The sequence below is a fragment of the Triturus cristatus genome, chromosome 9, assembly GCF_964204655.1.
Source record: "Triturus cristatus chromosome 9, aTriCri1.1, whole genome shotgun sequence".
Lineage (NCBI taxonomy): Eukaryota > Metazoa > Chordata > Amphibia > Caudata > Salamandridae > Triturus > Triturus cristatus.
This window is the reverse complement of record NC_140592.1, coordinates 1,046,733,402-1,046,760,891: the sequence shown is the minus strand read 5'-3', so window position 1 is coordinate 1,046,760,891 and position 27,490 is coordinate 1,046,733,402. Positions and strand designations below refer to the sequence as shown.

General features: G+C 42.0%; 1 protein-coding gene across 1 annotated transcript in view; it reads right to left on the bottom strand.

Moving 5' to 3' along the window:
- The window catches only part of PLCB2 (phospholipase C beta 2), a 573,513-nt gene that overhangs the window by 331,432 nt on the left and 214,591 nt on the right, over positions 1–27,490 (bottom strand). The window contains exons 3-6 of the mRNA XM_085626894.1: positions 25,050–25,118; positions 19,451–19,591; positions 16,993–17,072; positions 10,973–11,026 (exon numbers count right to left, since the gene is read on the bottom strand). Coding sequence (XP_085483020.1) covers positions 10,973–11,026; positions 16,993–17,072; positions 19,451–19,591; positions 25,050–25,118 — 344 coding nt within the window. The remainder of the gene's footprint in view (positions 1–10,972; positions 11,027–16,992; positions 17,073–19,450; positions 19,592–25,049; positions 25,119–27,490) is intronic.

Sequence of the window (27,490 nt, the reverse complement as noted above, 5' to 3'; positions counted from 1 at the left end):
TGCTGTTTTATCCAAGATCGAGTAGTGAGGGGCAGAGCGTCCAGGAATTGTTCCAAGAAGATCTTTTCCGTCACTTCCTCCATTGTAGACACATGGGGTGTCAGCCATCGGTTCCCCATATCCCTGATCCTATAGTACAGTGCACGGGGGTTATCCCCAGTGTTCCATTTCTCCCTCCTAAATTTATTTCTATAGTATTCTTGATCACAACCGAGTCTCTCCAAGATGGCTTTTTTCACGTCTTCATAGGCTGTTGTTCCAGCAGGGTTGGCGGCCTGATAGGCGGCTTGTAGCTCTCCCGCCAACAGAGGGGCTATGTACTGACTCCAGCGTTCCGGGGGCCACGCCGTTGTTGTGGCCACCCTTTTGAAGTTCACAAAAAAGTAATCGGGGTCGTCTCCTTCCTGGAACTTTTGGAGGACCGACCCGGGGACATTAGGGCGGACTCGAGCACTGACGATGGCGTCAGTCAACCTAAGAATTGCGGTGTCCTGAACTTGCTGGTTCGATGTCAGAATCACTGCCTGATCCCGTAAGGCGCCATGTAACACCTCCCTATCTTTTCGGGCTGCCAGAGCTTGTTCCTCTAGAGCCAACTGTAGATGTCTCTGTCCTTCCGCCAATTGGTTAATTATGCTCTCTATCGTGTTAGGCACGGGTTGGGTCATTGTCGACACCCGGTGACTATCCCACTTCTGACACCAAGTTGTGGGAGTCTGCGGTCCCTAATGGGGTTTTACTGTCAGTAAGAAGTCGGGTATACCACGAATAGGTTTAGGTTCTTGTTTATTTACAGATATGCGGGTTTGTATAGGAGAACCAAGCACTGGTATGAGAGTATCCTAACTGTAGCAGGGCAGAACAAAACAACATAGGTCTTCTCCGAGGTTCCTCCCTGTAGGGTGCTTTCTTGGCGCCTCCGCGTTTCAGGGTCCTCAGTCTTCACATATACTCGGAGTTGCAGGGAGAAAGAAAGAGAAAAGAGAACAGGTCTGAGTCACTGCTACAAGGGTCTCTTACTGTGCTACCGTCACCAAGGGATGTGTAGGGGGGGAAGTGCGGGGTCGGGGATGTTCTACACCTTTCACGTGGGTCACAGCCCTTCACAACCTCCCCACCGCCCCCACCCAAAAGGTCCCCGCAGAGCCACTTGCCTCGAGCCACGGCCCGTTCTCCGAACCGCGGCGCTGGGACCCGGGGTGGTTTCTCCTCCCTGCTGCCCACCGGGTTTGATCGCCGTAAGGATGTTGCTGATGCGACCGGCTCCGTCGTCTTTCCCCGCTGCTGTCTCTCCTCTCGCTCGTCGTCCTCCTCCTCCGCTCACCGCTGCTCCGATTGCCGCTGCTCCTCCGGTCACCGCTGCTCCTCCGGTCACCGCTACTCCTCTGCTCACCGCTGCTCCTCCGCTCACCGCTGCTCCTCCGGTCACCGCTGCTCCTCCGCTCACCGCTGCTCCTCCGGTCACCGCTGCTCCTCCGCTCACTGCTGCTCCTCCGCTCACCTCTGCTCCGCTCGATACTCCTTGCATCCCACACCATTCCTCGTCCTTCCCTGCCTTTTTTAAGCATCCCGCTTCCTCTTCCGTGGCTGGCCCCTCCTCTAAGGGCGGTCTCGAGACTAGACCGTCTCTCGTTTCCGGTGCAAAATGCCGCGGCACAGTCCCGCTCCACTTCCGGCCTGCCTCGCATTCTGGCTCACACCCTCATACTCCTGGACCTCTCTGCAGCCTTCGACGCGGTTTGCCACCGTACCCTAATACGTCGCCTCAGCAACGCCGGCATCAGAGGCAAGGCCCTGGAATGGATCATCTCCTTCTTCTCCGGAAGAACCCAGAGAGTCCGCCTTCCCCCCTTCAGATCCACTACTACGGAGATCATCTGCGGCGTCCCCCAAGGATCCTCCCTCAGCCCAACCCTCTTCAACATCTACATGACCCCCCTGGCGAACATCGCACGAAAACACGGACTCAACCTCATATCCTACGCCGACCAGCTCATCCTCTCCCTCACCAACAACCCCACCTCAGCAAGAACCAGACTACACGAAGGCATGAAGGAAGTAGCGCACTGGATGACAGACAGCCGGCTCAAACTTAACACAGAGGAGACGGAGGTCTTCATCCTCGGCCCTACTCCCACCGCCTGGGACGACTCCTGGTGTCCCCCCGCCCTAGGCAGCACTCCCCAACCCACCGACCACGCACGCAACCTCGGCTTCATCCTGGACTCATCCCTCTGCATGACCAGACAGGTCAACTCGGTGACCTCGGCATGCCTCAACACCCTCCGCATGCTCCGTAAGATCTTCCGCTGGATCCCCACCGACACCAGGAAGACCGTCACCCACGCCCTCGTTACCAGTCGCTTGGACTATGGAAACGCTCTGTACGCCGGCATCACTACCAAGCTACAGAAGAAACTACAACAAATCCAGAACGCGGCCGCACGACTCATCCTGAACATACCCCGCCACCACCACATCTCCGGACACCTGAAGAAACTTCACTGGCTTCCAGTCAGCAAGAGGATCACCTTCAGACTCCTCACCCACGCACACCAAGCCCTGCACAATATCGGACCAAAACTCATCAACCATAAACCACCGCGTCTCCTTCTACACCGCTCCTCGCACCCTACGCTCGACCGGACAAGCCCTGGCAGCCGTGCCTCGCATCCGCAAAGCCACTGCCAGAGGCAGGTCCTTCTCCTACCTGGCAGCAAAGACCTGGAACTCTTTTCCCAGCCCCCCCCCTCCCCCCCAACGCCTTGAGAACCCTACGGGTGAGTAGCGCGCTTTATAAATGCAAATGATTGATTGATTGAACATGGAAAGCATGTCGGAAAATAACATCATAATCCCGATGGTGGAAACGCCGCCCGTAAGGGATTATGTGGCGGTACCGGCTGGCCGACTGGCTTAAAGAGCCCTTCGGAAGCCAGTCAGAATGACCGGCTGGTTTGATCTCCGCCCGACATCATTGAAATATGGCGAGCTGACTTCAAACCAAGGATGTCGGTCCGTAAGTCTTCGACGAGTGGTCGGAGGCTTACCAACCGACATCCTAATGAGCCCCAAAGTGTCTACAGCGGGTGCAATGTTAGCTGGGGTAGTTTCAGTGGCTGAGGGGCTGGGTCACAAGGCGTAGTCAAAACCTGAGATATCTTAACCATTACAACGGTACGGGCTATGTGTTATTTGAAAATGTTGTGTTTTATGCTAATGTGATAGCTGGAAAGTGGAATACCTCTGAACAGCCTGCATATATGTTTCTGTCATTTTTGGGAGGGATTGCTTGAATTGTGAATACCTCGGGGAAGTACGCACATGGGTTTATGTCGCTCTCGAGGCTAAGGGGATAATGGGCAAGAGAATGCCTATGACTGGTACATATACGTTCATGGTGTTCTGCTGCTATTGGAAAAGTCCGACAATTGCATTTAACTGTAAAGCATATATAAGATGTGTACGTTGTTTTGCATTCAATGTGTGTGTAATACAAAGACCAGTGTTTTATACATACTGTGTGGAGTCTTTTTGTACTGTAGTTAGTCTGTTGCGAGGGAGGTGCTGGGCCAATGCTTTAAACTTTGACCCTTAGGATAAGCTTGACTGCTCTGAACCAAGCTACCAAAGGGTAAGGACAGGTTATCTTACGATTATATCTTACTCATCCTCAATCAATAAATCAGGGGGTTTATAAAGCGCGCAACTCACCCGCGAGGGTCTCAAGGCACTGGGGAGGAGGGTGGGGGGGTGCAGCTCCAGTTCAATCGAAGAGCCAGATCTTGAGGTTCTTCCTGAAGGTGTGGCGGGTGAGGGAGCGTCTGATGTTCACAGGGAACATCCTATCTGGGACAGTGGATACTGTCTGACTTCGATGAGTCCCAGCCAGCCAGAAACCGCTGGGTCTAACACCACTGTTGGCGGCCTGTGAAAGAAACAAATTTTGATTGCTTCCAGGATGAGGTGCAGACTTACACTGCTCAACAGGGACTTATATTTTTATGAATTATAGACAATTTATGATGATTTCTTGCTCTGTTTGGAGGTTATTTTCAAGATATCTCGATAGGTGCTGTTAATAATTATTATTTAGATGACTTTTGATTAAAGTGTTTTGGGATAATTCACTTTTGAAGAATTACTATTCACAGCCCTTTTTAGTGTCTCTAAAAACTTGAAGGAAAGTGTTTTTGTATTATTATGAAAGCTAGGGTGGTAGGAGAAAAGGTTTGAGCTTGTGCAGGTTGACCTATATATTTATTGAGAGTGGATGACAGGAGGTTGTTTGCTTGGAGACATCACTTAGAAATGAGTGCATGAAATGTGTTTTTTGCAGACAAAACTAAGCCTGGATGGTAAACTCCGCTCCGTTGGCAAAATATTTCGCACTCCGCAGAGCTTGTGGAGTTACAAAAAACTTAGCAGAGTGGAGTTTTTTCCTCACTAGCCAAAAGTAAGTTGGAGAGTGCAAGCGAGGAAAATCCAACGCTACACCACTTCCCAGCGAGATTTCTCAACGCGGGCAGTCACGGATGGTCGCTACTGCTCACGTTTAGAAACCTTCCGTTCGCGTTGAGGAGGCTGCCACTCCAGTAGAACTTCTACTCAAGCAGCAGAAAGTAGGTGCGCTTTCTTCCACTGTGCAAGATGGAATTTGCAGTGATTTTACAGCAAGAGGCAAACACCCGGCACTAAAAATAAGAGCGAAGGGTGCAAGGTAACCAATTCTGCCGCTCGTAGAACTCCACGTAGCTTTGCAAAGTTTTTTGTCACTTTGTGGAGTTCTGTGTAGCTGAACTCTGCGTACTCCGCTGAGGCTTAGACAAAACACATTTTGACAGAGCGACATAGAAACACACACACATAGTAACCCAAATCCACCATGTATTATCTGTTTTTATGTACTTTTCTGAGTTTCTAGCACCGTGGGGGATTTAAGAAACTGTGTCTGTGTGCGGGTGGTAGTAGGGCTAATTGTTTGATATTTGGCAAACAATATCAGTCTAAGCAAGTAGAATATGAATGTTTGTATATGTATATGTAATTTACAGCTCATCATAACTACATATTTGGATGTCTTTCACAGCTCCTGTGTGTTTGTCTGACAGCTGCAAACACATGCACGTAGTAGGAGCTAAGGAAAGTGGGCAGCAGTTCAGGCTCTGATTCTCCTTGGACTCTGCCAAAATGTTTTCCTTGGTCTGCCCCAGTCCAGGGAGGCAGGAGCTGAGGACACTTCCTCTTCCCCTCCTTCCAAGACACCATTGACACTGACAACAACAGGAGGAGGGATATTGAAGGCTTGCTGTGTGCCTTACTCTACAATCTCTGGCTCGCTCATTCTCCTGCACAATCCGCATAGTCTGTTCAGAGGCAGGGAAGAGTCAGAGGGTGTGAATTAGGACCTTGGAAAGTTGTCAGCAGCAGGCCTATGCCTATACCTGTGTCTATTGCCCACTGCTGCCTCATGTTCTGGAATTGTTCTGCCAACATTCCAATGTTCTAATAAGATGTTAGGTAACAGGATACCATCGCCCACTCAGACTCTTCTACAACTCAGGAAACCGAAAAGCCTGCCCGTGAAAGTTTATTTATAACACCTATAAATGTCGTTTTCTATCAGCTTCTAGATATAATCATTAAGCTTTATTTATTGTGAGGTCAATGTGTATTTAATCATTATCATTTCTTTACAGCAATATCTATCCTTGTATATGGGCCAAAATGGTTAAGTAAAGAGATTGCACAAGATTACTGCGAGAATTGAAACTGGAAGTAGAAGATGAAGAGAGAGCAGTATTTCTTATTGCAAAATAATTTCTTCCACTTCGTTAGCCCAAACAGCTCACTTTGATTGGTGACATGAGTTTTCTCTTCATGAGGACCACTTAAATTCAAAACTGCTGTGTCAACTACCTGGTTTCATTGTGTCACTGACCCTGTAATGCCTTCACTGTCAGGATGTCTCAATTTAAACAACCCTCTATTTAAACTTCTGTTGCTGATCTTATTTGTTATTTTCTACATTTTCATTTGCATGCTGTATTGGTACTTGATGAATATTGCACTTATGCACTTGTATATTGTTGATATTGTATCATTATGGCCTAATGTTAAATGTTATAGCAGTTAGTGAAGGACACAAACCCAAGTTCTAGGTTTTAGATGCGGGCAGTGGCCTACTATGAGGGAGAGGATCTTTAAGAACTGATATTGTCAGTGGAGAAGGGCTGCAAAGCTAGTTAAACATTTCACCCACTGAAGGTAGAATGTTTTATTTAAAGAGGGAGCAACAGAAAGATCAGCATTGGAATGTTGGAGCAGAAGGTCTAAACTAGCCCTCACTATCCCTCAAACACTTTATTCAGAAATGTGAAGAGTAACTCTTTAAAGATGGTTGACTCCAAGGTGATCATCTTGAATCAAGGCCAACTTGGAAATGTATTATTTTGCATTCAGAAACCCTGTTTATTTCAATTGTTTACAGATAATAAAGTACCACACATATATAATTCTAAACCGCAAATATTCACTTATTATATCCCTATGTTACAGCCCCCAAAAGGCTAACATAATCGGCAGAGTTATGAATAACATGGTAATTGCAATTGAATATATTTGAACGTATTAAACAATTCAAGTGACATCCAAATAAATTTAACAACAAATGAAAATGCACAGCCTTCCAAAACTAATTGTACATTCGCTGTTGCGTTGAAGTCCCCTTGGAAAAGGGAAACGTTAAAATTATGTTGTGATTCTAGCACATATCAAATAAATGAGAAATGCTAAACCTGCATTATTTTTTACTAAAAGGTAAAGCAAGGGGGGTCTACTCGCAAACTACATTTTGTAGTTTGTTTGATAGTACCACAATAGTGTTACTCACGTACTACAAACTGTTATTCACTAACCTACGTGCAGAGATCTATGTCTCTGGCTCTCCTATGTTATCTCTGCACATTCATATGTTTAAGTAGTAAATGTAGCAGGGATGACAGGGTGGCTGAAAACTAGAGAATACGTACAACTACAAGGGCAGGGTTTAATGCTGAGTAAGGAGGGATTTAGTGAGAACTAAGGAGGGGTTTAGGAATTGACATTCATCCACGCACAAAAGAGTAAGTCCACCCCTATTATCAACTACACTTCTAAAGTGAGTACAACCAAAAATGACCTAAAACAGTAGTAAATGTACTCCAGCTCAGACCAGGAGTATGCCAGCACCACAATTGGCCAACCACTGGTACTACAACACCCTCCTATAGAAAATAATGAAGGCAGGGACCAGAAATACAACTCCATAGTAAATAATGTTAAAATAAATTAATTTATTTTAACTTTTTAAAACTATATATTAAAGTAATTTAATGTTAAAAAGTATTTATAAACACAATATGATGTTATTATAAAATATTTACCTTTTTTAATTTGAAAATAAATGAAACAATTTTTTAAAATAATTAATTTAAGTTAATTCTAAACATACTTTAAAAAAGACGTATATAAACGTATTATTATTACTTTTTAGTAAAAACCATACAATATAAACATGGCTTGGGTCAAACGTACAATAAAATATTTAAGCTGATATTCAAGAACGACAAATAAAAGAATTGTTTAAAATGTAATTTATGCTTCATTTCTCTAATCAATATAGAAAGTAGCAATTTCATTTGTCTTTAGTCATCTCTCTTATTGTCAATGACTTGTTGGTCTCTTAGCTTTCCATGTTACATATATGCAAGAGACTACAGGCGAAAACATAGCTTTTCAGTCTGTTTCGTAGCAGAGTGGCAATCCCTCCCTGCAGCTTCTGATATTTTGGTTTATGAACAGAGGCTGTTGGTACAATCTCTTTTAGTATAGTGCCTTTTTACAAGCATGAAATGTGTGACGGTTTCAGGCCCTCCAGCAGATCTGTGGCATAGATCAATAACAGTGGGTCTTTACGCCAGTTTTAAGGTCTGGCTGTCGCAGGCAGTTATGTGAGACATTGTAGTGACATTGTGCACTGACAGTTCATTTACATTTAGGTTTCACTGTCTTCTTCCTTTTCCTTCAGGTTTTCGAGATTTTCACGACAGAACACACACCTTTTTCTTTTATGGAGAGAAAGCAACTGATGATGATAAGTGGGTGTGCTAGTGAGTACCAACCAGCAACCCCCTTGGTGTTACGACCGTGAGGTGCTTTCTCTTCTTTCTCAGACTCTTGTGAGGGAGTACAGAAAAATATTGGAAACCCCTCTAGTGTCTAGTATTTAATAATAGGTGTTCAAGTCAAGTCAGGCCTCTTGTTGTTTATAGGTTGTTGAGTGGGGGGCGGCCTGACTTTTTTCTCCCCCTGGTGCTCCAGTTGTGTTGATTACTAATGCTCATTCGTCACAAGACTACCCACCATCAAAGCTGGCATGCTGTATATTCATGAGCATATCTCTACAGGAGTATTTTTGCATGTCTTTAAAATTGTAAATTCTTGCAATGATAAACAGGGGGGTGACATGCAAATATTTAAGTGATACGACCAATTCGGTTTTGTTGTTCGCTTTTATATAAAAGTTCGCCGTTCCTAATTGACCACTTCAACCAACTAACTTCAACGGAGCCTCATAGTTACCTCTATCCCTTTTTCCCTGCATATCTATTTTCCTTTTCACTCTTCCCCATATCTCTTCACTTTACCCAATTCTTCCTTACATTGTTCCTTGTATTGCCTTTCTCTACCCTCTTTGCACTACCATTGAAACTTCTAATTTCCAACTTTAACTTTCTTTCCTGTATCTTTCCGCTTTCTACTTCCCATCTCTCTATTCTCCGCTACATCTAGCCCTTCCCTTCTGCTTCTTGTTATTCCCCTTTCTTGTTTCCCTTCTCTTCTCCCTTTCCTACTTCCCCTTCTCCCCTGTATCTTTGCATCGATCTGTATCTAGCTACTTTACACCTTCACTCTCCCCCACGCCACTCTGCTCTTGCTCGCATATTAGCAGCCGTGTTTAGCTGCGCTGTCCCCTAGTCTCATACCTCTGTATTGATATCATTTTTCACTCTCTTTCTATCTTCTTTCCCTTCTCTCCTCTTCTTAGTCTGGAGTTTCTCCTCCATCTCTTCCATCCTCCTTATCTCCTACGTCTAACATCACCTCCACTTTCTCTTCTCTCTGCTCTACATCTATCCCCTCTACCTTTCTATGCCCTAAACCCTCTATTCCTTACTACCTACATTTCTAACATTTCTTTTGCTCTCTCCCTCTGTTTCTCTTTTCTTTCCTGTATCTCTGGTCTCTCTTTTCCCACGTAACACCCTTTGAGTAAACAAAAAACTAGACTTAGGCAGGCACTTGTTTAAAAAAAATCTGTCCTGGTGGCCAGGGCCAGACTGGGAACCCAAATCAGCCCTGGCAATTTTCTCGGACCAGGCCCTGGGGAAGCCCTGCCTGGCCCTGAAACTCATGCTTGCTGCTTTTGTTACCGCCCCCAGTAACACAACCGGCCCCACTGCTGCAAAACCAACCCCCACCTTTCCAGCCTCCCAGGGAAAAGCCAGATGCCCGGTGATGGTGGCTTGGTAAGTAAACTTCCGCTGTTATAGGACAGACAGGGCCCCCCCCACCCCTCTCGGCCTGGTACTATAGTGCAGGCTGAACCACTGATAGCTACACCTCTTATAACAGACATTAAATATTTGGGAGTTTGTGAGGTGTATGAATTTATTACAAGTTTAAGTTCCCAAAATGTGAGGGTATAATGTCTTCATGGTCTGATAATAAACAGTAAAACCCTTCCTTCAGAAGCTACTCATTGCTGGGTAAAATGAGTGCAAGCTGGACGACAGTGGCACCCAGATAAGCCAGGAAATATCAGGATTGATCTCTACCAAGGATAAATGTAATCAATTCTACCTTATATTAGGCCCTAGTAAGACCTCAAGCCAGCTGCTTATTACCATAGCAGGGAAAACAACGTTTACTGCACAACTTTTACAACGCAGTACTTTAGAACGTGGTCGTTACAACGACCGCATTGTTACCACGCGTGTCATTACAACGCAAGTTGTTTCCACAACTTGCTCTATGGGGCGTGCAACACCAGGGAATCTGTTGATTTTTAAGTCCAACACCTTCCCTGCTGTTGCGCAAACTGGAGTAGGAATAGTAATGAATACTATTCCTAAGCTCAGCGCGCCCCCTAGAACAAGTCGTTGAAATGACTTGCGTTGCAATGACATGCGTGGTAACAACGCGGTCATTGTAAAAGTGCTACATTCCATAGCAGCACATGAGTGCCTTGGGCCAAGATGACTTTATCAAGAATCCATTATCGGCCTACTTAAAGAAAGCACTTACTATCTAAGCAATCAGGTAACCAATATATGAAGATATCTTCTGGATAAAGCTGACAACATGGGAGGACTTTAGCATAGACCATTCCTGCAGGTCCCCTCCTCATTATCCTCCATAATCAAAATGTAACATCCTTTAGTAATGCTCATAAAAGGGATGGCTGAAAGTGGGTCAATCCAAGCAGCAGTCTGCCTTCTCTTTTTACTTCTTCCTGACTCATCTATCCTCTTTCCAAGGCCAGGAAGACTCACAGAGTTGATAACCCAGTTCCTGCATACAGGATAGGCACTGGAAGGACTCAGGAAAAGTACCATAAACTTAACAAAGGACAACCGCCTGCAAAGTATGGTCATAATCTGAGCACATGTCTCTGTCTCTTGCACATCCATCCTTCTTCACACTGCTAAACTCTGCACTCCAACAAAAGACACTTCTCTGGTCACTCAGGTACAGTACAATATCAAAACATTTCCCACATACGTTCACCACAAGTACAATGCTCTTCCAACCAAGCACTCCCACGAGGTGTGGCAATTGCCCTATAAATGCATGTACCATACCATACAATACCTGCAACCAAAATAACATCAACGGATGCTGGTAAATTGGAAACATTGCTTATACTCACTTTCGGACCGGGATCTTTCCCTCTGCATTCAGCTGCAATTTTAACTTTACTAATCTGTGAAAAAAGTAGAACACCAATTTTGAGACATGGGGATATCTGCTCAAAATCACGCAAAAGTAAAGGAGAAAGGATAAGAACTCAGTTCACTTGGGTCTACCATCTTGAACTAATCATAAAAAGTTTATTTTATTTATTTGTTTTGGTTCTTGATATAATGTGTGAAGACCATGGGCACAGAGCGTTATGCCATAGAGTAGCCCGCTCTACCACTCTGTGCCCCTGGTCTTCACACATTAAATCAAGAACCAAATGAAATAAGCATGGACAGGTTACAAAATGTGATTTGAGGTCATCAAGGAAATAGTGACATCTTTGTAGTACAGGTTCGGGAGATCGGGTGAGAGTGGTGGATACACATTACATCTTCCTCCCATGAAATTTCTACACTAAGAGAAACAAAGGTCAGGCTAAACACTTGTCACTGCAGAAATAACAGATGCACAACCAAAAATTCCAAAATGAAGAAGAAATCGACTCCTATGTGAAGGGATCACATTCATAATCAGACAACAGATAGTACATTGGATGCTGAAAAAGCATTTGACAGGGTCTTCTGGCGGTATTTATGGGCCATTATGAAATGGAAGGGATTCTGTGGGGAAGTCGTTCAGGCAATCAGGGCGTTATATCTCTCACCAAAAGCGAAAATTTGCATTTCATGGCAGGACTCAAGCAAGTTTAATATTAGTAGAGGAACAAGGCAGGACTGCCCGTGTTCTCCCCTGCTCTTTGCCCTTTATATTTAGCCCTTTTTAAACAAATTAGAACTGGACATCAACATCAAGGCAGTGAGCATTCATGGTACTGATTATAGAGCACTAGCGTATGCAGATGACATTGCGGTGCTATCAACCGATGTTGTATCCACAGTCCCAGAGGTAAATCAAGTAGCTGGTCAGTTTGGAGCCCTGTCAGGTTACAAATTAAATATTGATAAAACGCAAATTCTCTGCTCTGGAACGGAGCAAACTGCGGACCTCCCGATTGTCCAAGAAGCAACTTACCTGGGGGCCAGGATTACAGCGGCTGTAGACAAAATCCTTGATATGAATATTACCCCAATAGTGGATGGTGTAAGTCAGAAACTGGAAAGGCTAGATCATCTCCATCTTTCTTTATGTGGCCGAAGCAATGTCAGTAAAATGTTGGTTCTCCTGAAGTTTCTATGTATTTTTAGGACGATCCCTCTGGAATTTTCTGTTTCCTCTTTAAAAAGGATTGAAAGGATCTGTCAGAGATTCCTCTGGGGATACGGTACATCAAGAAGAGCAGCCAAATTGATGTTTCTCCCAAAACAACGGGGTGGCCGGGCGATCCCCAGCTTCTCACTGTATTACTGGGCAGCTATCGTACAACATATGGGTATCCTTTTAGTTGGAGATAAAGAGGAAATCCTAGAGGAAACTAGACCAACAATATTTGAAATAGGGCTGGGAACGGAAGCTAAGGGCTGCCTGGATAGGATTTTAGAACCTAGCTACTATAAAAAAACGAAATTCAAAATAGTGAAAACAGCATATAGTATATTGAGACAGATAAGACGGAAAATGAAGATATCAAAGCTGAATGCATACTCTATTCACGGCTCCAGGCCTACTTCTGCCAATATTTCTGGACCAAGTTACTCATAGATGGGGGAGAAAAGAAATCAGTAGCCTGGGAGATAGGTTTAAGAAGGGTCAGCTTCTATCTTTTCTAGAGCTGCAGGACAAATTTGGGGTGGATAAAAGGGATTTCTTAAAGTATTTACAGATACAGAGTTTTTTGGGGTGCAGCGAGAACAGGACAAATGTGGCATCTGAAAGGATTTCTTTGGTGGAGTTAGTGAGGGGCAAATCTAGGGTTGGGAAGATCTATCAAAATGTAATTCACACATCCCTGGATATAATATAGAAGCCCAGAATAGGAAATGGGAAAACAGGCTGGGAAGAGAGGCAATCTATATTGAAGATTCACTGGAGTTGGCAGACCAAGTGATTATAACTGGGAGTTTTAGAAGCCAACATTTTATGTCTGTGTTCGATCTATATTACACTCCAGCAAAGGTAGCTAAATGGGTTGTTGGGAGAGGAGGAAAATGTAGCAGATGTGGCTTAGTTGCCGCTGATATATTACACATGTTTTATTTTTGCAGAAAATTGAATATATTTGTGCAGGATCTCTAGGCCTTTTTAACTATAATTCTAGGTTTTCCGGTCTTGATTACCCCTACTCTTCTTATCCTGGGTTTATTATGACCAAGAGTCAAATAAAAGAATTAGAGCAGAGACAGGATTGCTTTTTATCGCAATGGCTATTGCTAGAACATGTGTTACTTCCCAATGGATAAGTATAAACCCCCCTACCTTTTCTAACTGGATGTCCAGGATGCTGGCTACTTATAATATAGAATCTGCAGTATATAAGTTAAGACGGCAACGGAAAAGAGAGTTTGGGCAAAAAATATGGCCCCCAATTAGAGATCTGGTCAGTTAGAACAGTAATGTAATGCACTGGCACTTTTGGCCAAACTATCAATTGTAACTTAAGATGTAAATGGTGCTGCTACATATTTATGGATGAAATTGAGATGTTATCCCCTAGATTGCACAGGCACTTTCTCTCGCTGAGCAATTAGATCAATTTATTTATTGCACAAGCACTTTATCTTTGTGTGTTATCAAAAGTAAATATTTCAGATAAATTGTGCTGCTGTTCTTTTTAGATATTTCTGTGTTCGAAATTTTCTTTTTTTATGCTGGTGAAAAGATGTACTGTTTGTATTTATAAGGTGTCATGACATGTATTATCTGTGTTTTTTTTTATTTTTTTCTGCAAAATATTTTTTTTTTTAAAATGACAACAGGTATTACTAAGGTCTCAAAGTCATCCTTTGTACCTATAAGGTGTGAACATGCATAGTTTTACTGGTGAATTCTATAACTCAACCAGAAAAATATTTTAAAGAAATTTAAGCATCTCCCGTTGCGTCAAATAAGGGAATTTCTGTTGAGATGTATAGAAGAATCTGCTAAAATATTGAAGGCAGGCGCTGAAACAAACAGCTTTCTATAAATTAAAAATTGCAGTCATATAACAAATGTGAATAGCAACCAGATTATACCCCAATGATCAATTTCAAGTAAAAAGTTGCATTTCTAGTAAATTTCTTCTGGAAAAAAGGCCCTCAATATTATTACCAAGGGGTTTTGTTATTTTGGGTGCAGAGTAGCAGCAGCACAGTTTAATTTCTCAGTCAAAGTTTAATGTCAGAGTTGAGCCTGCAATGGCGCCACTTCAGAAGACACAGATATGGGCAGCACACAGCTCTTGCTCGAGGAGACCAGACAATTGATTATTGTTATCCTATTTATCAACATCTCACTTGAGGATTGCAAACAGGGTTGTCTTGGTTGTCTCTATCAATATTCGGCAATTACCACGCTACCAAAAGTAGAGTGGAGGTGCTGGAGATACCAACAACTCACCCTTCGCTGTACAGTCGATAGTTTTATTATGTATGAATAACATTGATTCTGCTACCTAGAGGTCCTTTGGCCCAGTCAACTAGTTGCATAAAATTGGTGGACCTTGAGAAGTTTTAAAAACCTTTCTAAGCAGCTTAGGTGTCCAATTTTCTTGTGCAGGAAATGCCTACGGAGGGTGGTGGGGGACAGTCCTGCAAAAGACTCTGGCTTCACTGGTATTATGCTTGACCCATAGGATGCCCATGGCTCTATATTGCCAGGAGTATCCAGAATTATTCCACAGTAAAATGCATGATCAGAAACACAGCCACATTATATTCATAGCTGAACTTAAAAGCCCAGATAACCAGGATTTGGCCACTTATATGAAAACAAAGCTGCTTGACCTGGAAGAATGATAACTGCCCATTATGGAATAAATGAAACCATTCCAAGAAGCTCTGTGAGATAATGTGTTGATTGCACTAATTAGTGCGTATAATGAAGGCAGAGTCAGAGAGTGGCTGAGCTTTTCATCCTTCCTAAGTTTCAAAAAAAATATGCCACTAATCACAAGTTTGGCGGTCTAAGGACCACTAGACTTCGCAGGCACGTCAGTGGCAGTCCAGCCACCGCCGTACCAGCGGTCCAACTGCCCCATTACAAGTGGGATGGTCGGACCGCCCTGGGACTGCTGCCGTTCCCTGGAGGTAGCGTGACAGTCGGGAGGCTGCGATATGCTTGGTGGAACCACCGCGGTCCCGCAAAGCATATAACAAGTTTCCTCTCTGACTCTGGTGTCATGGAGGCTCCTCTTCCATGTACACCCTGGAGGAGAGGAAACAAAGGGGGCCCTACAAGACACCTTGTGTCTCCTAGGCTTGTGGATAAACACAGGGACCATAGCATGTGCCCTCCTGCATGCATGCACAACAGTTCCTGCACGGCATGGAATTTCGAGGCCATGCCGTGCATCAACCTTGTGAGGCGTTCCTATTGTGGTGCCTTTTTTAAAGGCACCACCACCTTTAAAGGAGGCACCGCCCTGGGACCGCCACACCACCCGCCCGACAGACCACTTTAAAGTCGTAATCTGGCGGGTGGGCGGCAGTGAGTCTCGGTGGTGCAGGGGCGTGGCGTTGGCATACCGCCCAGCTCTGCACCGCCGAAACTCATAATCGGGCCCTTAATGATTAGTTGGGAACAAATAGGTGTCTATCTGTTTACAATGAGCATAAAAATGCACATACAAAGTCCACCAGATCTACTCTTTGTAATCTATCTTTAACGTCACCTACATTGGGGAAGGTCTTATGTACTAGTTCACTTCTAATGACTTCTTGAAAAGAGAGAGAACCGACTCCTACAAGACGAGCAGAAAAGCTACATCTAATGGGGACCCAGGAAATTGCACACCCCTAATTCTTCTTTGTGTTCCTGAAGGCAGTGCTGCATCCTGTAGTAGGATTAATATTTGATGTTGGTTGGTTTGTCTTCATCATGTTGTTCCTGAGAGGGCTGGATGGACCTACTTTGTAGGTAAAGTTACTGTTTAAATTGCTATGTCTCATTTTTAAAGCAATGAAGTGAATGTCACTATTTAACTAGGTGAGATTATAAAATTATTTGGAAGATTAAGATCAACATGGATTAATGGAAACATATTAGGGCTTTGCTAATATTAAAGAAAACCAAAACAAGCAATACAGCCATCTCCGGACCTATGACATTGAATAAAGTCACAACTGGTCATCAAAGTACCACTCTTGCATAAATGAAAAACAAATAAAAACCCAACTCTTGGCAAATGAAACCATTGCTTATATTGCTTGTTTTAAATGTGTATTTGATGTTTTATAAGATTTATACAGATTGCTTTGGTAAATACACAAGGCATTGATTTGCTTCTTCCTCTAACTTGATGTTCTACAGTCCAAAAGACCTAGCAATTTGGCGAATCTTTTTGATTGTGGCTTGACTTTGCTAAGTAGATTTATTTGGTATTTCTATGATTACTTGAATTTGTTAGATATAGCATTTGTCAATATGTGGAATTTTACAATTCCTTCATTCCCTATATTATAACACTGTATTCTGTGCTTTGTTTGCTTTCAGGTACATGCCTGTCAATAACTGCGTGCCCAATTCACATAAGTAATCTGAGACAAAATCCTAATTTTACGATTTTCGGTTTTCACAAAGCGCTTTTAGGAGTAGTAAAGTTAGAATTTTGTCTTAAGTTTAAGTCTTGGCCTTAAGTTTAACTTAAGACCAAAACTTAAGTTTAACTGAGACAAAACCCTAACTTTACTACTCCTAAATACCGTTTGTGAACACCGAAAGTCGTAAAGTTAGGTTTTTGTCTCAGATTACTTTTGTGAATCGGGCCTTGCGTTCTCATTGACATTGTGTTTTCTAAAATAATTCTAACGAGATTTTATCTGTATATCAGAATACTGTACCACTGTGAAATACATACATTCGATAACTTAGAATGTAATACGAATGACTTACATTTTTTCCAGGAATGTGTACCGAGATGCATTGGCTGTTAGAGGATTTAAGATAATGGCTAGGATATCAGCAGCCCAGTTCTGAAAAATAAAATCATCTGTGTGTATGAAAAGTCAGATATTTCATTTACTATTCTTTCAATTACAATATTGAACCTATCAATATTAGAGTGGCAAGCACATAAACAGGTAAGGTAATCTGACAGATAGATTAGTATTAGTATTCTCTCAGAATATAAAGGTACAGATTTTTGTGAATTTCCCCCTAAAGCGTCCTATTAATTGTTTATTCACCTATTTTTCCTAAAGAAAGCTCACTCCTCTCACACAATCTATTTCCAGGCACGAGTCATGATATCAGCTTCAGATTTAAATAATTTTTTTAAGTCTGACTCACCCAATCACTATACCATTGCGATGCTCTCAAAGAAATTACGCCCTTTTGGGATAAGATTACACCTACGAATTTATGTCTACTATGGAATTCACATATTATTCCTGAACTCTGTACATTCACAGATTCCCAGAGATATTTGTTGCGTTGTTTATGAATTTCTCTAATGCATACCTCAGTGTAGTAATTGTATCTCTGACAATAGCTAAACCTGCTTTAGAATTGTTTTTGCTACCTTTTTTGATTAATTAAGGGGAAATTTAGTTGGAGAACCTATTCTCCCTCTTTTGTCATCTATGACCTTTTCCATGGCAGGAATGTGCATGCCAAACCTTACTCAAGGAAAACACTGTATGAAACATGAAGCATTTTCCGGTTAGTAAGCACATCTACTCCTGGAAATATATGAGTAGGTCACACATAAGCTTGGAGTAAGTGGTACATGTTCACAGGAAGTGCTTTATGAATTAGGCCTGGTAATTCAGAAGTGATTTATATCTATTGCCTTGATTAAGAGGGTCCCAATGCCAGATGCAACATGTATCAAGTCGAATTCAATCCGACACTGATTTGTGTTGAATCCATAGGGTGAGATAATAATAGCCTCTTCCGAGTTTAGCACACAGAAATGGGGATCATTTACTGATTTTGGTCTACATATTCCTCTATTTACTGGACATTTTCATTGGTAATTATCTGCATGCTTGACCTACCAATAGTTACCTGAGGAAAATTGCAGTGCTGTGTATTTACCTGAACACTCATAATAGAGGTCTAAGATAAAAGTAGGACACAACTTCTCATGGGTAAGAGTTGTATATCAGACACTATGGCCAGGATTATAGGCCAGGTGGGGTGGAATCAGTGAATAGAATCCGGCTCTACCTGCTTCGGTGTGGGTCGATGTTCATGCACCCAGTTTTTCTGCCCAGTAGATTCACATAAAACATTGGCTTCAGCCGCAGCCAAGCCTCTTCCTCCATATTTGTCTTGCCGACAAAGAACAATGCTCCTCCCTGCCAGAACGTCACTTCACAGTTAACCCCTCTTTCCCATTGCCTGCGCCCTCGTCCCACACAGAGACCCTCAGTGTGCATTTACCACCGATTCAATATTGGGGATTCTGTGTGGTTTTATGGCTGGTAAATCCAGCCTCATAAGTTATTCCTTATTCCACAGGGTTCAACTTAGACAATAGTGTCACGGTGTTAGCGGATGTTAACGTTAAATCCATGTGTGAAATTTGCACCCCAGTAATACCAGCCAACTCATAAACATGGCCTATGACTTTTAATGGAAAGCACACCTATCACAGTTTAAATCACCTCCAGGAGTCAGGGAATAATTCCTTAATAATGAACAGAAAGAAAACTCCTGTGCCCTCTTTTAACTGTGCCAGATGGAGAAAAAACTATGAAGGTCATCACAATACCACATTCCATGTTTAGCACCTCAAGGTTTGTCCACATTACCACTAAGCTCATGTAACAGATTTTGACACCAACAAAATAGAGGATATTGTGCTACACTGTTAATGAATGAACAAAGCATTAACATCTACTAGGTCATTCATAGTGGGGGCATCATTCAAACTCAGAAATATTTGGACACTGAACACTGGGCAACAATTAATATATCTTACTGTCATCTTTTTGGATATCCTTCAAAAGACTTTGGTCTGAACATAAAGCAATGCTGAACAACAACACAAGAACATATTTCAATTTAAAATGGTGAAAATAAAAAATATCTTTGAAAGTATACACAAAGAAATTACCAGAATGTTTAGTTTTAGTGGCACAGAAGCAGAAAAAACAGCCTTCAGCAATCAGTTTCAGGAGTAACAACATATTTTGTGCGTGCATGTGCGTGCGTGCGTGTGCGTGGGCATCTGTGTTGTTATGAACGCCTGTGAGCATGTGCAGAAAAGAATATTTCATTATAACAAAATTGAACGTGAAGAGAATCTAGCACAGCACCTTAAGGCTGATCAAAACAATACCCTTGAGTATACCAATTGTAAGACAATTCGATCTCGGCCACAACTTGCCTATAATCACAGTACCTTGCCAACATTCTCCTTATAGGAGACAAAGTTGTGAAAGGTGAGATCCACCATATCAGGACCGGCGACGATGCACAGAGTTTTAGCCAGAAAATTATTTTCAGGAAAATCCAGGTTAAACACTTCTCGAAGCTTCTGACTCTGAAAAGGGAAACATTGAATATTCTATATTTAGAAAATACGTAGACCAAAACTAGCAGTCAATGCCTTAACTCTTTAAAGAATGCACTGCAACGTTTTTTGTATAACTTTTTCCCAAATAAGGGAAACCTGTCAGATATGTTTTAAAATGTGTTTTTTTAAATTATTTAATTAGTTATTTATGGAGAGCATGTATTTTCATAAACAAACTGCATATATATTTTACCGTATAAAAACTATACACATTTGGCAAATACATCTTAAAATTTAAAGATTAAAGTCGAGTTATAATGGAACAACTTTTAATCTGTAGATGATCTCCCATACAAAAAGCATGTGCATTATTCACTTTACAATGGACAAGCCAATATTACATGGTAGCTACAGGATTCTCACCCGGGTAAGTCTTTCCTTCAATTTTATATAGCATCAATTTTACCTCACCGAACCATAGTTCAACAAATTGCCAAACATTTCACTGTAACTGAAGGACATATATTCCTCTTTAGGGGCGCAGTGGGCCTAGTTAGTCATAGTATGTGGAAAGTTTATAAAAAGATCTCAAGATTTGTTCTCATAGCCATGGGTTTTCGTTCTCATTTTATTTATGGTAAATCTTTCAAGACTAGAGTCTTGCATGTTGTAAGGAATTGGGTTACTGGTTGGGGGGACCTTTCTTATGCAGCAACCAAAATTCTTCTCAGGGTGAAGTCACACACTAACCCTAAATTAACCTGTGCTCAACCCTCCAGTAGCTTGGCACAGAGCAGTCAGGCTTAACTAAGAGGCAATGTGTAAAGTATTCATGCTACACCTCAAACAGTAACACAGTGGAAATACCCCACAAACAGACCCCACAACAGAGTCCAAAAAATAGAGTATCTTTTAATAAATAAAACAAGACCAAAATGGCAAAACACTCATTAGTAGAGCCAGAGGTATTTAATTTTAAAGTTTTTAGAGAAAATCTGCACTAAGATGAGTAAAGAGCCAACTGTGGATAGTTGGCTATGCGGGACCGGGACAAAGTCATAAGCTCAGGCTGACCATGATAGAGTGCAGACTGGCTGCAGGGACCCAGTTATGCCCAATGAACAAAGTACCCTGAATCCTGGTTTGCGGATCGTTGCATTGATTTGCATCAAATATGTGTCATGCAGCTGAGAGGATGGGCCAGTTCCAAGATTTTGTGAAGCTACGATGCAAGGGCCTGTTGTGTTGGCATCAAAGATCCCGTCCACAGAGCTTGCGATGCAAAGTCGAGGATCAGGGATGCGGCACGCAGACTCAGCGATGTGTTGTTTCCATAGAGGTGTGGAGATGCGATGCTGAGTTCAGCGTCATCAATGCTGCCGTTAAGGGATGCGCAGGCCTGTGCCAAGCATGCATTGTGTAGCTGCAGTAATGTAGGCAATGGGGGTCTTTACGACGTGTCCACTACACATCAGTAGAGGTGCGTCGGTTCTGCTCAGGGTTGCGTCGCACAGCATAGGAGATGCTTCGGTTCAGCTAATTCCACAGAGGCTCTAAAAGCACATTAAGCTCACTTCCAAGGGTCCAGGACAGGGGTGGGGCCATTTGGCAGGGTAGTCCAACAGAAGGCAGAGTCCAGGTGCAGGTGCAAGGTGGTTGGAAGCCTGCTATCTCTCTGAGGCTTCAGATTAGGAGACCAGCCAATTAGCTCTTAGAGTCACTCTGGGGTCTAGCTCAAGATATACAGGTCCAGTGCTTCTCACCCAGGCAATAGAGCAGAAGGCCAGCACAGCACAGCAGGAGTCCAGCAGAGTGCAGTCGAGCAGAAAGGCAGTCCTTCAGCAGCACAACAGCCTTTCTTCCTGGCAGAGTATCCACAGGTCCAGAAGTGTACTAAAGTGGTGGTGTCTGAGGTCCAGTGTTTGTACACAGATGTGCCTCTGAGTGGGGGAGAAGCTTCTAGAGGTTTCCCTCTGAAATTCCCCAAGACCTTGCTCCAGACTAACGTCAGGGAGCATGCAGCCCTGTCGTGGAGGCAGGACACAGTCTATTCAGGTGCAAGTGAGGCTGTGCCCATCTCCTCCCTCTCATTTTGCCAGTGATGGCCCATCCAGGCACTCCTAAGCTCCCTATTGTGTGTGGCTGTCTAGGAGAAATATACGAAGCCCAACTTTCAGCTACACCCAGCCATGTGACCAGAGACAGGCTACAGGCACTAAATAGGTAAGGCAGGAAAATACTAACTTTCTAAAACTGACATTTTCTGAAATGCAATTTAAAATCCAACTTCACCAAGTTAGGATTTTAAATTATCAAGCAAGAGACATCAAACATGAATTGGTTATCTCTTCCCATTTCAAAATTTCTATTATAGAATATAATAAGGCAACTTCAATGTCCTTCCTTGGGATAGATAGACCTCGCAGGAGTGAAACACAAATGTAAGAGTATTTCACTACCAGGACATGTAAAACTTAAAAGTACATGTCCTACTTTTTAAATACGTTGTACCTTGCCCTCTGGACTGTCCAGGGCCTACCCTAGGGATGACTTAAGTTTATTAAAAAAGGAAGGTTTGGCCTGGCAAAAGGTTTATTTTGGCAGGTCGAAATGGTGTTTTGAAACTGCACATGCAGGCTCTGAAATTGCAGGCCAGGGACATGTTTAAAGAACTACTTGAGTGGGTGGCACAATAAGTGCTGCAGACTCACTAATAGCTTTAATTTACAGGCCCTGGGCATAGGTAGTCCCACTTTGATAGGGACTTTCAATTAAATTATATATTCTAATTTGGTAAACGCCAATGTTACCATGCTTTAGGGAAGGAGCACAAGTACTTTAGCATTGATTAGAAGTGGTAAAGCGTGCAGAGTTCTAAGGCCAGCAAAAATGAAGTCAGCAAAAACAGGATGTCTGGAGGCAAAAAGTTGGGGGAAAATCACACCAAGGGTGCCAGTTCTAACACTATAAAAATCTCATGCAGACTTCTGCAATGGAGGAAGTCCACCCTGATTCTTGCAGAATTTTACTATCTTCTGTCTTTATTAATTGCAGACTTCTGCAGTATGATTTAATGTTTCATTTAATTTGAGAAATCAGAGAAATCCTTGCAGTCGAGTATCTTCAGCATCACATTATCATAGGAAGCTCAACTAATACACAACATTTCAGAATAATAGGTCATACGATAGTGGAAGAGTACTAAGCCCAGGAACAGCACAGCGGAAGAACAGAAGAACTTTGGATAGTTGCAACAGTTAGCTTGAAAGTGTGTTCACAATATATGCACATTGAAAAAATACAATTAAATCAGCCTATCTCTTGTTCCGCGGAGCCTATAGGGAGAGAAGACATCACAGTGGAACAGGATGGGAGAGCAGGAGAGAAATGAGCATCACCAAAACAGCATCCATGTTAACTAATATGGCGAATTTATGAACATGTGGCACAACTAAACTACATTAATAAACACTCTTCTGCACATCTTATTGAACTAATTTCAACTACTGTCATTAATTCAACATTTGTGTTTCGAATCTATCGCATCACAATAATCATAATTTTTCCACATTAATTGTCACCCAAAATTATTACTCTAATCATAGGACAAAGTACTTTACAAGTACTTGGCCCTATGTTAGTTTTATCCTGCTCCAATTCCTCTAGGCATTTTCTGGAAGAAGTCCATGAGCCACTCAGTGCCGAAATTAAGAGAGAGCTATTACTAACCCTAGAACCAGGTTTAAAACCTCCCACGGAAATACCACCACCATACAGTTACAGTTTTAGTTTTACAAGAATAATATGCTGGATATCCAACTGAGGAATTTGCAAGGAATCTTTTTCTGCATTTTTCGGTATGTGAAATGTAAATGAATTTGCATGGCCTCAAAACTGGAAGTGAGAACAATTACTGTTCAACTTCTATCTTGACACAAGAGGCAACATCACCACTCAATATAAACATTACCTCACTACTGATAATGAGGCCATCAAAAAAATTCTGCATGTCTTCTTCAATTAAAGTATGTCAGGTTGACCTATGTGTATTTTTTCAGAGACGCAGAGCTGAGGAATACAAAGCTGTCTTTTCATTTCAACAAAGATGGAACATTCAAAAAGGTTGAAGCTTACTGAGGCATTGTCATTCTAGAATAGGCTAATGTTCTTTCATACCAGAGACCATCTCTGTAGCTACCCTGAATATGGAAGAGAGACATGTTTATAAATTGTTCATCCTTGATGACCAGTAATGGGTCTTCTTTGCCACTAGTCTGGTGTACCATCTACTGTGCATGTAAGTGCTGCCTTGTGTGCCAGATGTCTGAGGATTCTTGCTTCTTGCTACTCTCATACTGCCTTTTGAAGGGTTGAGAACACCCGGACGGAGTATACCCAGATCCTGAGTTCGGGAAATCACTCCATTTGAGTTTCAAAGAGTGAAAACTGGAAATCGCTTAAACAAAGGAATGTTACAGTTTGTGTGATCTAATTTCAGTATGCCCTAAAAGCTCAATCTAAGTATCCGTGATCTACTTTGCATTCTTCTTCCAATAACTTCCACCACCCATTTCTAAAATAAGCTAGGGGCTTAAACTTTGTTTGTTTGTGGGTGCCACAGACAAAACGTAAATTGATTAATTATCAATAGCTTTCAACTTTCACTTTAACGTCAGTGATACAATCATATTTTTACTCTGCGTGTACAAAAACAGAAGTAAGTGCAGTTATCATCAATATTGTATTATTAATTTGTTATACATTAACCAGACACAGATATGGATTTTAAAAAACACACAGATTAGAGAACTATGCAGCTACAAAAACCTCTTGGAGTCTAAAACATGCTCTAAGCACCTTTCATTGGCTCTTAGTAGATAAACAGGTCAAGCAAGGATCGCTATCTCAGGCATCAATTAAAAAAAAACAAGCTCCTCAAAATGTCAATTAAATAGTAGGGGTGACTGTTCCATTTGGGAACAACGTTTTATATCCTTTCCTGAGCATCTCAGATAATAAAACACCATCCATTTAAAGGTGGCAGTAACATCCCTTTTATTGGGCTTCTCTTGTGAAACTGATTAGTTTTCTCTTTAGGAACTGCAAAATTTTCCTTCAGTTCCTTAATCTGTCCAGTCCATGAACCTGTGAACTATTGCTATAAATTAAACTGTGTGCTACTCTGGTAATGCAATCTCCAGTTGGGAAAATGTGTCCAGAACTGAGTATGATTGATGTTTCCCTACGTCACTTGTAACACGGCATGGATCTTAGGAAAATTTGAATTCGAGATCAAGACAGAAAGAGAAATAAAAAAGAGGAGAAGAAAGGCAGTCAACAAGGAACAGCAAACAGAAAAACAAATGGGAAAAAAGTTACAAAAATGACAATGGTATAGTCATTGGGTTCAATCTCTCCAATTCTGTTCTGCCATGTATTCTTGTTTTGCCATAGTAGTGTTTTTCACTGTCTCTTCAAGACTTACCTTGGGGCTCTTGGCAAACTTTCCAAATCTAGTATCTCGAATACTTGTTATATCCAAAAACTCAACTTCCTGAAAAGGAAAAAACACAATAGTTGAAATACAATAAGTTCCAAATTCACAATTGTGTTGTCAAGGTTGGCGTAACTTAGTTCTAAGAAAAATGGTGAACAGTGATTTATGAGTATTAGGCCACCATTCAGAAGAAATGTCTTCAACCTACTTTGCTGTTTACTAATACGGGACTGGTGTCCTTTTACATTGGGAAGTAGCTGGTTTTTGGTTTGTTACTATGCATAATTGATGGAGGAGTATTGGGAAGTAGTTTTTAATATATCCTGTCCCTGAGGGAGATTGATCAGGTTATGCCTTAATGTTTACTTTCAGCATCAGGATTCCGCTAGATCCTTTCTGGAACCATCAGTACTACCAGCTTTCATCCTTGTAATTCCAACTCAGCAGATAGTTTATGCACAGCCCTATTAATAAATATTCTCTAAATAGGCATTAAGGTGTGAACAGTTTTTTGACAGGTTTTAAGAAGAACAGTGTATTTGTCGTGAATGTTTGATTTTGCAGGTAATTAAAGTCATGATTATTCCATGAAGCGCCACAATTGGCATATCAATACATACTTGGCAAATATGGTATTATTGACTTGCAAGGAATTACCTTTTTTCCTCAGTCCTTGCATATCACATGCTCATATTGGAATATGTTTTTGTTGAGATTCCTGAGCTGTGAATTGCCAATGTGACGGAAAAAGAGCCAGAATCTGATTTGCAGACATGCCTCTATGTAAGATAATCGATGCCCATGATTTAAAATAGCACATGTTCTTTCTTGTTTTGTGGCACTTTAATGACAATGTCCTCATCTAAGATCATAGGGCCCAATTCACAAAGATAAACTTACGCTTTTGAGTGCATTTACTCTTTTTCGCTATTCACAAACAGTTTAATAGAGTTTACAACTGCGGACACTCCGCAGTCAAAACAGAGAACGCCGCACATAAAAAAATAGGCCCATCCTATCTTATTATGTGCGGAGTTCTCCGCCACGACTGCGGAGTGTCTGTAGTCGTAAACTTACAATTAAATTTTTTGTGAACAGCGAAAGAGTAAACTTGCACAGAAGCATAAGTTTACTTTTGTGAATCGTGCCCAGAGTGTGGACTGGGTAACAAATACAAATAAAAACACATAAGTGGCATTCACAAAGTAAATAACACCTTTGGGATACTACCAAAGTGATTGAAAGGGGTCATCCGTGAAATGATGTCACAATGCATTTCAATACCCCAGCACGTCATCAAACAAACCAACACTCTAGAATACTTATTGTTGGTGATTGTTTGAGATGAATGACTGGGGAAGGAGTCTTGGTTTTTTTTCCTCTACATTGGACTTTGGGTGAGAATTTAGAAGTTTTGATGGGAAAGCAGGTATGGCCAACAAAATATATCTATCACAAAAGAGAGTAATCACATGAGACACAAGGTTTAATAAAGTAATCCCTCTGCAGCTATACCAGAAGCTCACAACTGTTGATGCTGCTCCATACATTAAAATAATGTGTCTAAAAATTCCATGTAATTGCAACAGCAGCAGAAAAGGTATTAGATATCCAGAAATTGTATTATGTCAGTAGTAGCAGATATGATGTTTTGTTAGCCTGGTATCGCAAAAGTTATCAAGGCAGTTAAATATTTGGCATGAAGGATGACCAGGCCACTGGAATTATGTGATTCAGTGGCCACAGTGTTTTCTGAACTATTTTGATTTACCACATAATCCACTATATGCTCAATAATCTGCAGATTTTATAGCAAAAAAAACTTTATAGCTCGCTGCATTATGCCACATAATTTGCTCAACCTATACCCACATATAATTTACTCAAGCCTGCCGAGTAATTTTTTCCTTCGCTGCCTCATAATTCAAGGGGGCCTGATGATGATTTAGGATCAAAAAGATTTGATAGCATTGGTGATCTCACAGTTCACAATGTTCAACATTCTGTCCATGATCTTTTTGTGTGGCATTTTCACCCTAAGTGGGAAGGGTATGCCCAGACGTGGGTCCCGTGCTCACTACGCCACTGGAGTCAAGCTATCCTGGCTGATGAGGGATGAAAGCCCGAACTGGTCCTAGGATGCTTGGTTCCTCTCCAGGGAAGACATGGCCTGGCAGTTCGGTCTGGACTGTTCCCATGAGGCACAGGGTCAAGACTGATTTGCATATGGCCATGTCTGAACTGGGGTGGCGTGGTGAGCAAAATAACGATGGATTAAACCCAGATCTGTGACTGGGGGTGAATGTTTGACAATGTTCAACATTCCGTCCATCATCTTTTTGTGTTGCATTTTCACCCTAAGTGGGAAGGGTATGCCCAGACGTATGGAGTCACGCTATCCTGGTTGATGAGGGCTGAAGGCCTGAAAC